The sequence below is a fragment of the Elaeis guineensis genome, chromosome 2 (genome assembly GCF_000442705.2).
Source record: "Elaeis guineensis isolate ETL-2024a chromosome 2, EG11, whole genome shotgun sequence".
Taxonomy (NCBI): domain Eukaryota; kingdom Viridiplantae; phylum Streptophyta; class Magnoliopsida; order Arecales; family Arecaceae; genus Elaeis; species Elaeis guineensis.
Window position 1 is genome coordinate 122325756 of NC_025994.2, and position 15413 is coordinate 122341168.

The 15413-nt window shown below is 39.8% G+C and overlaps 1 protein-coding gene across 1 annotated transcript; it reads right to left on the bottom strand.

Annotated features, from left to right (window-relative positions):
* Positions 1 to 1089: 1089 nt before the first annotated feature.
* LOC105037971 (ras-related protein RIC1) lies at positions 1090 to 7430 on the bottom strand. The gene is made up of 8 exons (XM_010913617.4): positions 7193 to 7430; positions 3881 to 3953; positions 2511 to 2558; positions 2378 to 2425; positions 2225 to 2296; positions 1982 to 2137; positions 1721 to 1824; positions 1090 to 1498 (listed from the first exon to the last, which is right to left on the bottom strand). Exons 1-8 carry the CDS (start codon positions 7204 to 7206, stop codon positions 1405 to 1407), a joined length of 609 nt encoding a protein of 202 aa, XP_010911919.1. The 5' UTR covers positions 7207 to 7430; the 3' UTR covers positions 1090 to 1404.
* Between the last annotated feature and the right edge of the window lie 7983 nt (positions 7431 to 15413).

Consider the following 15413-nt stretch of genomic DNA (forward strand, 5'->3'; position numbering starts at 1 on the left):
TTTTACATATAAAAAGTCATAATATATCACGAGATAGTCATAATTTTTTTTTAAAAAAAAAATTATCCTATAAAATTTTTAAACAAAAAAAATAAAATTATAAACATTAAATGCGTGTTGAAAAGCGATGGTTACGTTGATCAATCACAAAATGATATGATTCATATCAGATTTTTTACACTATCTGTGATGCACAAAAAATTTTTCATTTGAGAATAAATTAATTTTTGATGCATCTTTTTAATAAGATGGGTCTTTTTTTTAAAAAAATTATTTTCCATGGAAATGGAGTGAATCGATGTCCAGGATCCAGAAATAAATACACAGCCACTTGACAAGCCATGCCCTGCGGGGGTGATTGTATATGATTTAACATTTGGAGAATAATCTCCAATCCACAACCGATCCATGAGATAGCTGGTGAATCTTATTTTGCAGATCATTAATGATTTTTTGCGGAACATTAATGATTTGAGCTGATGCAATCTGGAGGCCCTCGCAGGCTGCTTGAAGCTCTAGCTAACAGCACAGCAGCATCCCTTATCATGGCAGGGAAGCACCGCCGCCAACAGCATCTTTCATGTCCCGTTTTAGGAGCTTTTTTATCAATACGAAGAGCGTAGGTGTTTTGCTCTCTTTCTTACCATATTTGCTTATATCAGACCTTACGATTGCTAAAGGTGCATCAAATACACTTCACTTCCTGGGCTCTGACCTTAGGAAATTAGTTCAGATTAACTAAGTTGACCAAAGCCAGCAGTAAATATGCAGAAGATTGGCTGATCTGTCATGCTATCAACATGTATGCAATCTGACTGGATACCAAGAGCAGCCTTTATCACCACAGATAAGCACTCCATGTATCCAAACCATTCGACAACGCAGGTGGAAGAAGCAGGTAGAACATATGAACTAACAGATAAAATCTTTTACCACCGGCAGTAACGAAGATGCAGAATGTTGACAAATCCATCCACATGTTATCACCATGTTAAGTATATTTGAAATATGCAGTCTAACTGCAGGCTTTGTCGCAACAGATGCAAGCACTTCATGAACACCACAGAACAGCAGGTAGAACATACGATCTAACAGACGCAAAATCTTGGCATGCTTAAGACCATGTCAGCACGCGGTCATTTACATCATATAATGAAGCATATGATCATTTTCAAGAACCTAGGAGCATTTCGCCACTTTGCAGACAGAGCTTTTGTTTTAAATGAACATAGTAAATGTGTCTGTTCACACCCGTTCAAACCATGCATGGTCTCTAAAAGTTTTCATCATTATTTACACATGAAGTATGCAACCAATAACCAACAACGTTTGCCACTCCAAACCTGCAACTTCATAGACGTTCATCAAGGCAAACATTTACCTTTGAGAAGGAAGAAGTTAAATCTAAGAGCAACAGCTGCTCTTCTGGGTGACAGGCTGACCTCGCATTTGTACGGTAGCAGGTCTGCTGGCATTCATGGCTGGTTGGCTTGCCATCCTGCATCCAAAAGTTAAGCAGGGTTCTCAAGGCTGCCAAGTATTTATCAGTGGAACCACAATAACAGAGGCATCCCCAGGTTTATGTATTTTTATGGATGATACACTTGTATGGTCAATTTCCAATTCAAGTGGATCAAGATAATGTAGGATCCACGGATCATCTAGAACCCTAAGAAGAAAATGGAGGGCTTGCTGATGTAAATAAGTAGTAGAAGCTCACCGATTCTTTATCTCTGCTGCCATGGTCATAAATGCCTTCTCTACATTGGTAGCATCCTTGGCACTGGTCTCCAAGAATGGTATCCCAATCTCATCAGCAAATGCCTTAGAAACAGCAAAACTAGATACTATTAGTTGCAAAGAGATCAAGTAACAACCTCATATGAGAAAACATAAGTAGCTTTTGCCTGATCCTTGAGAACATGGTGCATAAATATTACAAATTAGCCAAAAGAACCTTAGCAACATATACAATATATACCTTCCCAGTTTCATAGGAAACCACTCTATTAGCAGCCAGATCACATTTGTTTCCAACCAAAAGCTTGTTCACATTGTCACTTGCATATCTATCTATCTCATTCAGCCATTGCTTTACATTATTAAAACTTTCTTGGTCAGTTACATCATACACAACCTGCCAAAAACAGATCATAAATCCAAAATGCATTTTGGCACACTAAATTGGAATATATGACAATTGAGATATGATAACTGAGCTCACAATGATGCCATGCGCACCACGGTAATAGCTGCTTGTGATTGTCCTGAAGCGCTCCTGTCCGGCCGTATCCCACTAAATCCCAAAGAGGAAAATTAAGTCAGATAAAAAATATACTAAATATTTCATGGAGACATTAACAAAGGCCTTACTTACGATTTGAAGTTTTATGGTTTTCCCATCCTGCTCCACTGTGCGAATTTTCTAATGAGATAGAAGATAACAGTAACTACGTTGAGAACAGATGGAGAGTAAAGAGTAAAACATTAGAGCATGAAATCATACTTACAAAATCAACACCAATAGTACTGATGTAACTCTCTAAATATGAATCATCCTGCACAAAAAGGAAGAAAAAAGTAAATATCCTCCACAGACCTTCATGCATGATAATGGCTTCATAAATTCACATGGACGTGCATGCCAATCAGACATCAACAGATGAAACCACCCTGCCATACATATCATGTCATAAAAATCTTCTAGCACAGGAATTACTTCACATCATGAAATTAGAAATATATTAGATGCAAAATTCTACCTATAACTTTTATTGGAGCAATAGCTTTATCTTGAAAATATACATGGGGCAACAATTTTGTTCAATTGCATAAATAGGAAAACAAGTATTGCAATACCTATCTCAACACACGATGGATTATGACCAGTGAAGGAAAACAAAGAACACCAATAATTCTTTTTTAATTTCAAGTCTTGGTCTTACCAACTCAAAAGCATCAGAATGAGACATTAGAAGAACTAAAATTGACAACTCAAAGTTAAAGATCATTTAGTACATTAACCTCAGGAGCGAGGCAAAAGCACAATTAGGACCATAGGTACACCAACCACACACACCCTTCCCCCCCCCCCCAAGAGAAAGGAGGAGGGGGAGGGAGAGCAAAGAAAAACTATCTGATAAAACAGAGGATTGAAGTAAATAACACAAATTCAGTAGTGGTGCAAATAAATCATGCCTTATAGCTATTTAATGAACGTGATTTGTAGGGATCCATATGTGCCCGTTCAAGGCTGAAAAGATTGAAAAAACAGTTTACAGCCTTGCAGATTGAAAATAATTCAAGCTCTTGCCAAGAATGATAGAGAAACCAATACAAATGCTGCACCCAGTTTTGACTTTCCAAAGCATGGATAAAGATTCCCTTTAAAAAAATTAAGATTACAAAAAGAAGCAAAAAGTGTTAGATTGAGCTAGTAATGGCCCAGTGCCTGAGAATCTTGCTAACCACACTATCTTTTTAAAGTTACTATGAAACCACAAAAGGTATTGCCAAAGCAATAGCCAGTAATTTTCTAATTCTCTAAAATTTTCAATAATTATACATCAAAATAATTGACATACTAAAACTCGTCTACCACAGCTGAATCACTAAGCACACTTCATATTGGGTGTCAACCTTTCACTTAGGTTGCTTACTCGATTAACAAGCTGGTAGATGTTCCTAGACCATTCTGAAAGTTCTTAGACAGATGAACGGTTTTAAGCTAAAGGATAACAGAAAAGCACCAAAATCAGAGCAATAAAAACAGTAGGATCCTAGAATAATGAAGATGGATAAAAATAACAAAAGATGTTCACTGTGAATTTTAATAAATGGCAGGTGCAATAATTCAGGTAAAATAAGAAAGGATTTTCACCGCAAATCTTAATAGAAGGCATGACTTTCCAACCCCTGAATCTCCAATAAGCAGAAGCTTGAAAAGATAGTCACTGCAAATTGCATAAGTTGGTTAGAGTTGCTCTTCATAAACTTAGTTCTTAAACAAAAAAAGGATGTCATGTAAGTTCATTTTGAATGCCTGGCAAAACATGTGGGAACACTTTAATTGTTTTTATCTGATTTTCCAAGACTACAGACATTTAAGAAGGTTCCGGGTTCATGAAGATTAAAATGCCAACTATATTTATATAGTGTTTGTCATCAATAATGTAAAAGAAAAAAATAAAATAAAAGCACAGTAACCTGAACATAAGGAGGGGGGGCATTGATACTCCTTGACTAAGACCAAATTGGTACATTTCATCAATCCCATGATGCCCAAGAAACAGGAAAAGCAAATAATCTTTAACTTATTTTTATCCTAGAACCCAGTTACAAGAAAAATTTGCAAGACGATTATTTCTCGTCGCAACTCACATTGTCTCAACCATGCCCATTTCTCTTAGGAAGCATCCTACTTTGTCAATTTCCAGTTACCACTCCCCTCATGAAACAGGTTAAGCATGCTCCATTTGTGAGATCAGAGCATCGCTAAAGGTGTGGTCCCTTGCATATTGAAGTTGTATGCCTTAAAAGCCAAAAAACTATTATAATAAAGTAATTGAAATTATATTTCAGGCACTGCATTCATACAGTTTTTGGCATGTTTATTACACACTCAGAGAGTTTTTGCATTGCACATTTTGTAATGGGTAAGGTTATCATAGGATCATTCATATACCCTTGCAATATATGTGTTGCTTAGCTATTGAAGGTTGGGCATATCATAGGACTCAGAAGGTTGTCATGACAGATGGTGTCTGTCAATTGGGGAAAAAAATGCGGATGTGTTTCACATAAAATGATCCAACAGTTGTGCAGGTGCTCTATGTTTTGTGTTTTGGAGCATATATGGGAGAGGTCAAATACATGATTCACACGTTTAAAATAGGCCACCTACTGTTGGTATATTCATAATGCGGCCAGATAGGAGCACAGCATATAGTAACATGTACATAGTTCATTAAACAATTAGACTGGCTTAGAAGTGGAAGTGGTTTTCAATAAGGGATCCACCATTAGGATGGTGCTAAAAGTGAACATAAATTTAAAGATCCACATGGATTTTTCTATTCCTCTCATGGTTTCAATGTGTATGTGTCTGAAATCAAGTATCAGATTCCCGCAAGTCCTGATGGATGTCATAAAATATTAATTATGAATTCAATAATATCACCATTGCTATTTAAAAAATTAAAAAGGAATTATAAATGCAGAACGATATTACAGTGACACATTGTATACTTTAAAGCTCTTGACTTTATTTACAGAAACATCCATCATGCATATGTGTTCTAACGATCATGTAATTAGCTATTCTGTCTTTTTTTTTGGGGGGGGGGCTGAGGGGAAGGGAGGGAAAACCCACCTGTCTTCTCAGTAAGGCCCTTTTTTTTAAAAAAAAACTAATGGGTCTCCAACTGCAAATGCTTTACCTGACTGAACCAGAAGTTCTTTTTCTACATTCTCTATTAAAGAAGCATAGTGGTCACTCCCCTTGAGAGCATCAGGGAGCACCATAATGCCTAACCACCTATAAAATTCTTGATAGCATTCTTCCTCCTAAAAGGGAAAGAAATAGCGAGCAGGAGTTTTGGCAGAACATTAGCAAATTCTGAAGATCTAAAAGTATCATTCATGGAGTCCACTGATCACTAGATTGCCTCATTTCCCTCCTCACTGTCTTACTTTGGATTGCTGTGTCATCCTAAAGCATCCATCCAAGGTGATATTGCATTTTTAAAAAAAATGAAAACACAAGGTTAACTACTTAGCTATGATCAACTGCTTTAAGCTGTTAGCAAGAAATATGAGTATCCGAATTGATTCATGCTGGAACATATGATCAGACAACCTGAACTTTGTTTTTCAGTTGCTTAATGAATCCCTTTATTCCAACAGTCGAAGGGTGTCATCACAACATCACTCATTGCAATACCTAATGAAACCAGCTTTCAACATCTTTGAGCACCTTCTAGTAATCCTAATAAGCAGAATACTTTTGTTATGTAGTTAAGCTAAAATGCACAAATTCGCCAGACCTTCTTAAGGTAGTTAGCAATTGTGAATAAGAGGAGGCAGCAGTGGTGGGCCTCGCTGACATCAAGGATCCTTCAAGCACATTGATGTCTTCAAACAGCCCAAAACAAACAATCATCATTCAGGAATCAGAGGTACATCATGTCCTACCTAATTGGACACAACTGAAGTGATGGTTCTGAGATGGCTTAGTGAATTTGACTGAACCTCATGTAACCCTACTGGCTAGTGGACTTGTCTACATTATCATTAACTGGATCCAGTTGATTTGCATCTCTGGATATACGTGACCTTTGTAGGCAGGATATGAATCTAAGGTGATGGATAACTGGTTCTAATTATAGAATCTGAACGGGGAAAACCTAAAAGATAACTTATTCAATAAAGCCTTTCATCAAGGATGATGTCCTGGTTCAGATAGTTGACTGTCTTGCTTCGATTAAATAAACATTTAAGTGATTACTACAATTATGCGTGTTTGATATAGTTTCTTTGCTTTCTTCTTTAGATAGTGGAGGGTGGCATCAAGAAGTCCTTAATTTGTCTCGCAACATCATCAAGGTGTTAACAATCTTACCGAAGGAATATGAAGAATTCTGGGTACTAATAAAATCTTGATGGAAACGAACACAAACACACAAACACTATAACTATGACGTATTTTCATGTATTTATAGTTAAAGTTATCCTCCGTGCTCATTTGCTCGGTGCTTGCACGACTCCTCTTTTGAAGCATTCGAAGGTTCCACTAAAGAAACACCAGATGAACCCGTGATTCAACTATATGTCCGTTGTGACGTCCTTTTCATCAACACCCCTCTCAATATCTTTTCTTTTTGCATGCTTTTGCTCGTTTGAATACTAACTATAACTTTTAGGAATAACATCACTCAACACCGTCGAGAAATCCGCTACACCAAGGACGCGCAAGCAAAGCTATTGCAATCGCATCAAACCCACTCCTTAATCAAAAAGCACGATTTTGCCCGGTCGAGGTGACGAGACAGGAAAAAAAATAACAAGCAAATGGAATCAAGAAAGCGATCGAGAACGATTAAGCCCAAAAGGAAACAGGTCAAGATCAGCAAATTAAAGCTAACCCTAGGTAAACATAATCTACCGAAACTTGTGTAAGAAGAGAAGAACTTACTATTCGGGATTCATGGCGAAGGAGCTGGAACCCGTCGAACCCTAGAAAACCTCTACTGGAGACCGAAGGGAAAGGAATTGAGCCCAAAAGCAGACACGTCCCCCTTCCAGAATGGAATAGCGAAAGGGGACAAAGAGGTTGAAGGGTATTTATAGCGGAAAAGGAGACACGGTTTCGGTCAGTCGGATCGATGTTTTGCCGCCGAGCACGATGACCAGGGAGTCGTGGTGGAGTCAGCGGTTCCAATTGAGAGAGGAAACTGTGCGAGTCCAACTCACACCCCAACTTTACGCTGACGGCAGCTCACATGTTCTTCGGCACGCTTGCAAAGGGCCTGTGGTACGAAAATTTCTTTTTATTTTCCTATAGGATTTTAAAAAAAAAAAAAACATTTGGTTGGATTTTTTTTTTTTTTTTTTTGATAAAAGATATGAGACTATTTATTTATAGTATAGAATGTACAGATACAAAAGGCCCGCCAAGTATGAATGAAATGCAAGCCAAATGACCAAGAATAACAGGTTACATGACAGGAACTTAAAACATATGTTAGAAAATAACACTACTATTACATGAAATTTTACAAAAGAACGGGTATGAAACGGTGAGAACCCAAAACACCTGAGGAGGAATATATCAGCAAGCAGATCCATCCCAAAAGGAATATGCCCCTGTGGCAAAAGGTTATATATCAACTTCATAGGATTCAGGAAGAGTAAGCACAGTAAGCAGCTGTATACTGAGTAGATTGAAGGAATGAAACTTTTAAAAAAGAACGCTGGAGCAATCTGAACCAGTGGAATGTAAACCCTTGTTAACTAGCTGGAGTTGACCCTGCAGCAGATAAACAAGAACAGCAACCCAACAAAAGTAGATGTATAATCTCAGAAATGTGCCCGGAAGTCGCATATGGCACACCTCTCGCACAGGCATGAGACCAACATTCACCTTGAAGTAAAGGAAGACCACATGGAAACAAACAAGCGACGAAGAAAACAGACCATAGAATGTTCTCCCAAACGCCCACCGGCTGCACTGAACATATATGGAGGAGAATGTTGAACACCCGAAAATCAAATAGCAGGAACATAATCCAAAGGAGTACAAACCAACTTGATCTCCCCGAGATCTATAAATGTGAATATCGTGAGCCTTAAAGGAAGTGACAGAGTGAAACAGACGGATTATAATATAGAGCAATGACACCTACAAGAAAATCTATAAAAATGTTAGTAATAAAATTTTGATTTGTATGTTTTTCTGTTTCTTTTGTATTTCCTCTTTCTTTTTTCCTTTTTTCTTTTTTTTTCTTGTTCAGCTTTCTTTTCTTCTTTTGTTCTTTTTTCCTTTGCAGTGGTAAATGGTGCAACAAAATACAAAGTCTCGAGACCCACTGAAAAGCAGATTCCAGAGCATACAAAATACTTCTGCACAGCTCATACATTGAGAGATTGATATAGTATAAAATTTGATGCAGGCACCCAAAGTGATGAAAATAACCATGTAGCAGGAACCATAGGACATATGTAAATATTCTATAACTGCCTATAATCCCATGTGTCGAAGGTACAGAATGGTCATCTCGAGGTAAACAGCCTATGAACATAGTACTTCATAGCATTCCATTGCTAAGTTTAATATAATAAGCAGGAAGCATCTCCCTTTGGATATCATACAGGGTGAAAGTGGAGCTTTGAGGATCAGCCAGCAACATTCTTTTGGTATGTTTTATGTCTAAAGAAATTTTTTCTTCGATGTCTATGAGCAACCTATATTTCTAATATTGATGGAAAGGATGGGCACATTTAGTTTGGAATGGGAATCGAAATTACCATATCCTATATTCCTAACAGATTTGCTTGATGGCTGAAATCAAAATCGAAATCGAGATGAAATTTTAATATTAAGAAAAAATCAAGATTGGATTTTACGGATTAAAACATCCCAATCCCTTCCATAAATAGAATGAGAATAAGGCTCCTTTTGAAATAGAAGTTGTTGGTGCAAAAATTCATCTCAAAGTCGGATTGGTTGGAGTTGGATGGCGACGACAGGTTGACGGTGGTGGAACGGCGGTGGCTGGACCTACAAGAAAAGCTTCTGTCAGAGTTGGCTCCGACGGAAACCCTCCGATACTCAAGTCAGATTTTCTGCTCAATAAAGAGAAGGTGAGCATTTTGGGAGAGAGAGGAGATCGCTTATCTTCTTTGGAGTCCCCGGTTTACCTCTTTTTATCAGGAAAGCCGGAGCTGTGGAAGAGCATAGGTTGGCAGAGATTTTTTATCTCCCATTAAATATCTTCGAGAATCGTATCTAGCAATGTCACCTCATGGTATGTAAGGACCCCACCTATTGATGACGTGGGCTGACAAACAGGAGCTGAGAGTGTGGGAGGAGCTTACTTTATTCATGGTTACTCCCATTTATTAATGGGGTGAAGTGACGGGCCATTAAGAGGTCTCTTGGAGGGCCAATGGCCAAAACCGGAAATGGAGGTTGGGATCAGTAGCCGAAGATTAATCGGCCAATTGGTGATAATTGACTAGAGATCAGATGTAATTGGGTGATGAGCTTCCGATCAGAAAAAAATCGCAAGTCGTAGAAGACCAAAGGAGTCCAATGATCGATCAAGAAAAGATCGGTCGATGGAAAGATTGTTCAAAGCCGCTTGCTTGGGTTATCGGTGCACTGATAAAACTGGGGCCGAGAGTGGGTCGGCAGTCGATGCAGCGGCCAAAGCTATCATGGGGCTCGTAGATCGTGTGCGATCAGTTTGTCCAAAAATCCCAAGTAGCCCTAGTCTGAGTCCTTGGGACTTAATGGCCTGATGTGACTTTATCTGGTGCGCATTCCGATGTCTCCATAAAGGTCTGATTTGAAAGGAGCATAAGGAAGCTTACTGTCAATCTTTCTTAGTTCAGTGGATGGAGCGAAAGTCAGCTAGGATGGACTTTATTGGTTGAAGCATAATAATTTCTGAAGTGGTGCGGAAGTTGAGGCACGTGCTGAAGACCATCATCTCACATATTCGGTTAGCACGAAAATACCTTCAACACTAGCTCTTTACTCTCGAGTCCGAGTCAACATTGGGTCGGATGAAAGGAGTATTCCAAATCTACTGAAGATGTGCCCAAAACTTTCTTCTTCCTCTTTCTTTTTTCTTCTTCTTTTTTTGTGTTGTAAAAGCTTCTATTATTAATAAAAAGGTGAGTTTCAATTTACCCTCTTTGTGTGTTCCCTTGTCTGTGTATGGAATTTAAATCCTTGGCTGATCAAATGCTATCCTACATAAAATCGATCAAAGGTTTTTTCAATCGGACCGAATACAAATTGTCTTTTATTTAAAATCGATTAAATACTCATTTAGTTGGACCGAATACAGGTCGTCTTTTGTTTAAAGCTGATTAAAGGCTCCTTCAGTCGGATCGAATATAGGTCATCTTTTATTTAAAGCCGATCAAAGACTCCTTCAGTCGGGCCAAACATAGATCGTCTTTTATTTAAAGTCGATTAAAAGCTTCTTCAGTCAGGCCGAACACAGGTCGTCTTTTGTTTAAAGCCGATCAAAGGCTCTTCAATCAAACCGAACATAGATTATCTTTTGTTTAAAGTTGGTCAAAGACTCTTTCAGTCAAATCGAATACAGGCCATCTTTTATTTAAAGTCGATCAAAAGCTCCTTCAATCAAACCGTACACAGGTCATTTTTAATTTAAAATCGATCAAAAGCTCCTTCAATCGGACTGAACACAGGCTATCTTTTATTTAAAATCGATCAAAGACTCCTTCAATCAGACTGAATACAAACCATCTTTTATATAAAATCAATCAAGGGCTCTTTCAATTAGGCCGAACACAGGCCATCTTTTATTTAAAGTCGATCAAAATTTTTTTCAGTCAGACTGAACATAGACCATCTTTTATTAAAGTCAATCAAAGGCTCCTTCAGTCGGACTGAACATAGGCCATCTTTTATTTTAAGTTGATTAAAAGCTCCTTCAGTCGGGTCAAACATAGACTGTTTTTTATTTAAAGTCAATTAAGACCATCTTTTATTTAAAGCCGATCAAAAGCTCCTTCAGTCGAGTCAAACACAGGTCGTCTTTTGTTTAAAGCTAATCAAAGACTCCTTCAGTTAGACTGAACATAGGCCATCTTTTATTTAAAACCAATCAAAGATTCCTTCCGCGAATCGATCAAAGGTTGTTGAGTCAATCTGGCTTTGCTTTTAAGTCTTGCAAAGGAGTTTGGTTAATTACCTTGACTTTTCCATATTGGCTTTGTTAAATCTACCTCCTCAGGTAGGTTGTTGTCAGATCAACTTCCTTGGTTGGCTTTTTAGGGTCGGCCTTATCAAATCAGCCATCTTGGCCTTTTAAGGTCGGCCACCTTTTGGTCGGCCTTCATTTTGCCCTATGCTTGGATTTGACTTTGTCCTCTGCTTGGATTTGCCCTTTTTCTCTACTCGAATTTGATTTTCTCTTTAGCTTGATCTTGATTTTTTCTTCTGCTTGAATTTGACTTTATCCTTTGCTTAGCCTTGATTTTTCTTCTCTTCTTTTTGAGGGGGGCCTCAATTAAGTTACCCTCACCACTGAGAGCGCATGCATCGAGGCAGAAGTGGGCTTGATCGAAAGGGTGCACACGCAGAAGTGTCACCGTGGCATGCGGAGGAGGAGTCAGTCAGGAGCGGCACACGCATGAAAGTATTATCACAAAAGGGGTCTCGGGGCGTGGTGTTGGTCGGAAGAAGACAGGGCACATGGCATCGTCAGCCGAAGAGGGAGCGCCTGGAGGAGGAGAAATTGGTCGGAAGTGGGACTCGCACGAAGCAGATCATCGTAGAGGGGATCTCGATCGAAGGATATGCAGAGACGTCATCGATCGAAGGAAGCTAGGCGCGTGCAGTGATGTCATCGGCCAAAGGAGATGCGCATAGAGGAGGAGCTAGCTGGAGGAGGCAGGGCATGTAGAGGCACTCTCGGCGCACGATGAAGGAGAAGTTGGAGAGCGTCAGGCCGCCGATCAGGCCTCAGCTCATGATGAAGGAGGAGTTGGAGAACTCTGGGCCATCAATTAGGCCTCGACACATGATGAAGGAGAAGTTGAAGAGCCTCGGGCTGCTGATCAGGCCTCGACGCGGGACGGGAGGGGAGCCGGAATGCTCCGGGCCACCGAAGCTGGACCTAGCACCGACGGAGGCGTGCGTGCACACGGGGGTAACCGCCGATGTTCCCTTTCTCGACTCCTCCCTCCAGCCCCTTCCTTCTTTTTTTTCTCTTTCTTTTCTTCTTATTCTTCTAATCTTGTCATGTCGCCTATGAGGTGATGGGGCGGAAAGGGAGATACCCGTACATGGGAGATTAGCCTTTGTTTCTTCGTATAGCCTGAATTAGCGGGCTTTGATGGCTCTCATAGGTCAGTTCTCAACTTGGTTTGATCTTTGTCTCAGCTTAGTTTTGGCTCAGGGACCTGTGGTCGCATTCCATCGATACTACCTTCCTTGTTGGAGCTGACAAGGTCTTCCTCACTGGGGCACAAAAAGACCGTCGAAAGGCTGTTGATTTTCTAAAGCCGACTAGAGGCTGCTGCATTTTCTTCTGAAATAATAAAAAAAATAAGAAGAAGAAGAGGCAGCAGAAGAGGAGAAGGAAAAGAGATGGAGAAAAGACCAAACTACTCCTTTTTGCCGATTCGGATGCCACTTCTTTCTTCTTGTCCTGTCGTGCCATCATGAAGGCTTCTTGAGATCCATTTGGGAGTTTTTGAATTTTGCTTGGCTTTTTCACCACATGTCTTGGCTTGGTGTGCTCTCCACCTTGATTCGACCATGAATTTTATCTCTGTTTGATTCCAACCTCGGCTCAGATGTTCAAAAACCACTGTCTTGCAAGAAAACAATAGATAGGGATGCTTGGGAGCACTTCGATTTGGCATGTGTGTACAGGGAGTGCAATCACTCACAGGCTGCCTCGGTGCACAGGCATGGCGCATGCACGAAGGGGGAGCTCACAAACTTCCATTTCTTCTCTTTTTCTCCCGTCATCTTTTCTCTTTCTTCATTTCTTTTTCTTTTTCCCTTATCATCTCTCTCATTTTGTCTTCCTTTTGCCATCACTTGTGATGTGATGGGGCAAGAGGGGTGATTGTACCTACCACATTCAAATGACCCTCGATAGTTTTCGAATTACAGGCACAGTGGATGGAATACCATCAAGAATTAATAGAATATAAAAGATAATGTGGTGTGTTATCCACCACAAACTTTAGTGTGGTGGCATTCGAGGCTCGATGCATGGATGGGTGCACATGAGACCATGCACAGGTGGCCTCGGTATCATCCGAAGCTAAGCACATGGAGGATTTTCTCTTTTTTCTCGTCCTTTGCCACCTCTCTTCCCCACATTTTATTTTTCTTATTTTTCTCCTCTTTTTTTGCTCTTTTTTCTTTCCATCTCTTCTGACGAGATAGGATGTGCTGTTGAGATCACTACATGCATCCATTTGGAAGTCATACCCTCCTTCCTCGCTTGAGGCTTTCTTCCTGATTGGAATCTCCTTCTTCGTTTGGAGGTTGGCTTTCTTCCTGATTAGGATCTCCTTCTTTGTTGAGAGCCTCCTAGTTTTGAGGCAGGTGAGGATGATCTCAGGGGGGCATTAGCCGATGTCAGCTGGTTCATGGATGGTTAGACCATCTGGCTGATTTTGATATGGATGGTTGGATCTCGTAGTTGTCGAAATAGCACGATGAAGCTTCTCTTGTTGGATGTTCACGTCCTCCCATAAACGGACCCAAACCCTCCATCCATTAAACCAAGAAAGATTGACGGCAAGCTTCCTGATACTCTTTTCAAATCAGATCATTATGGAGGCATTGGGATGTGCACCAGATAAAGTCACATCAAGCCATTAAGTCCCAAGGGCTGAGACCAGGGCCATTTGGGATTTTTGGACAAACTAATAACACAGCCTACGAGCCCCACGATGGCTTTGGCCCATGCATCGACTGCCGACCCACTCTCGGCCCCAGCTTTATCGGTGCACCAATAACCCAAGTGAGCAGCTCCAAATGCTCTTTCCATCGATCGATCCTTCCTCAGTCGATCATTAGACTCCTTAGTCTTCCATGACTTGCGGCTTTCTTCTAATCGGAAGCTCATCACTCAGTTACATCTGACCTCTGGTCAGTTATCACTAATTAGCCTATCAATTCTCGGCTACTGATCCCAGCATTAGTCTCCACTCCCAATTTTGGCTATTGGCCCTCCAAGAGACTTTTTTATGGCCCCATCACTTCACCCTATTAATAAATGGGAGTAACCATAAATAAAGCAAGCTTCTCCCGTACTCTCAGCTCCTACTTATCAGCCCATACCATCAATAGGTAGGGACCCTCATAAAGTGACATTGTCAGGCACAGTTCTCGAGTATATTTAATGAGAGATAAAAAAATCTTTGACAAACCATGCTCTCCCACAGCTCCAGCCTCCCTAATAAAAAGAGGTAACTCAGGGACCTCAAAGAAGGTATGCAATCTCCTCTCTTTCAAAATGCTTACCTTTCTTTTGTTGAGCAAAAAATCTGACTTAAGCATCGGAGGGTCCTGTCGAAGCTAACTTCGGTAGAGATTTTTCTTGCAGGTCTAGCCGCCACCATCCCACCGTTGTCGATCTGCTGTCGCCGTCTGACTCCAACCAACCCGACCTCAAGACGAACTTTTACATCAATAGGAGTCATTCATTCTCGTTCCAATTCCAAAATCTAACTCTTTTCAACTAAAAATTCCCGATATGTTATTATACTAGAATTATGTAGAATAGAAATTTATTGTAGTCAACATTGGATGATGGAAAATTTTGAGGAAAAAAAAAAAAAAAGGACGGACAAACCATCTGATCTTAATATATGCATGTAAATTAAAGTACAAGCCCATATAGCAGAACCTAAATTATCATTTTAAGGCATCAGGTCTAAGATTTGGGATTTAAAATAATGCTTGAGATTGAAATATCTTCGACAGTGTGTTGATATTGTTTTAGATGATATACACGATGCTTACATGTTACATTAATGAGTGTCTTCCAGTGATAGAAATTGATACTCTAGTGAAAATGGACGTCTTGACAGTGACACTAAAACTTAATTTGAACATTTAAGTTGCATGCCAAATGCACAAAAATTGCTTATGGATATATGACTAGCTCTTGATTGGTGTCATTTTA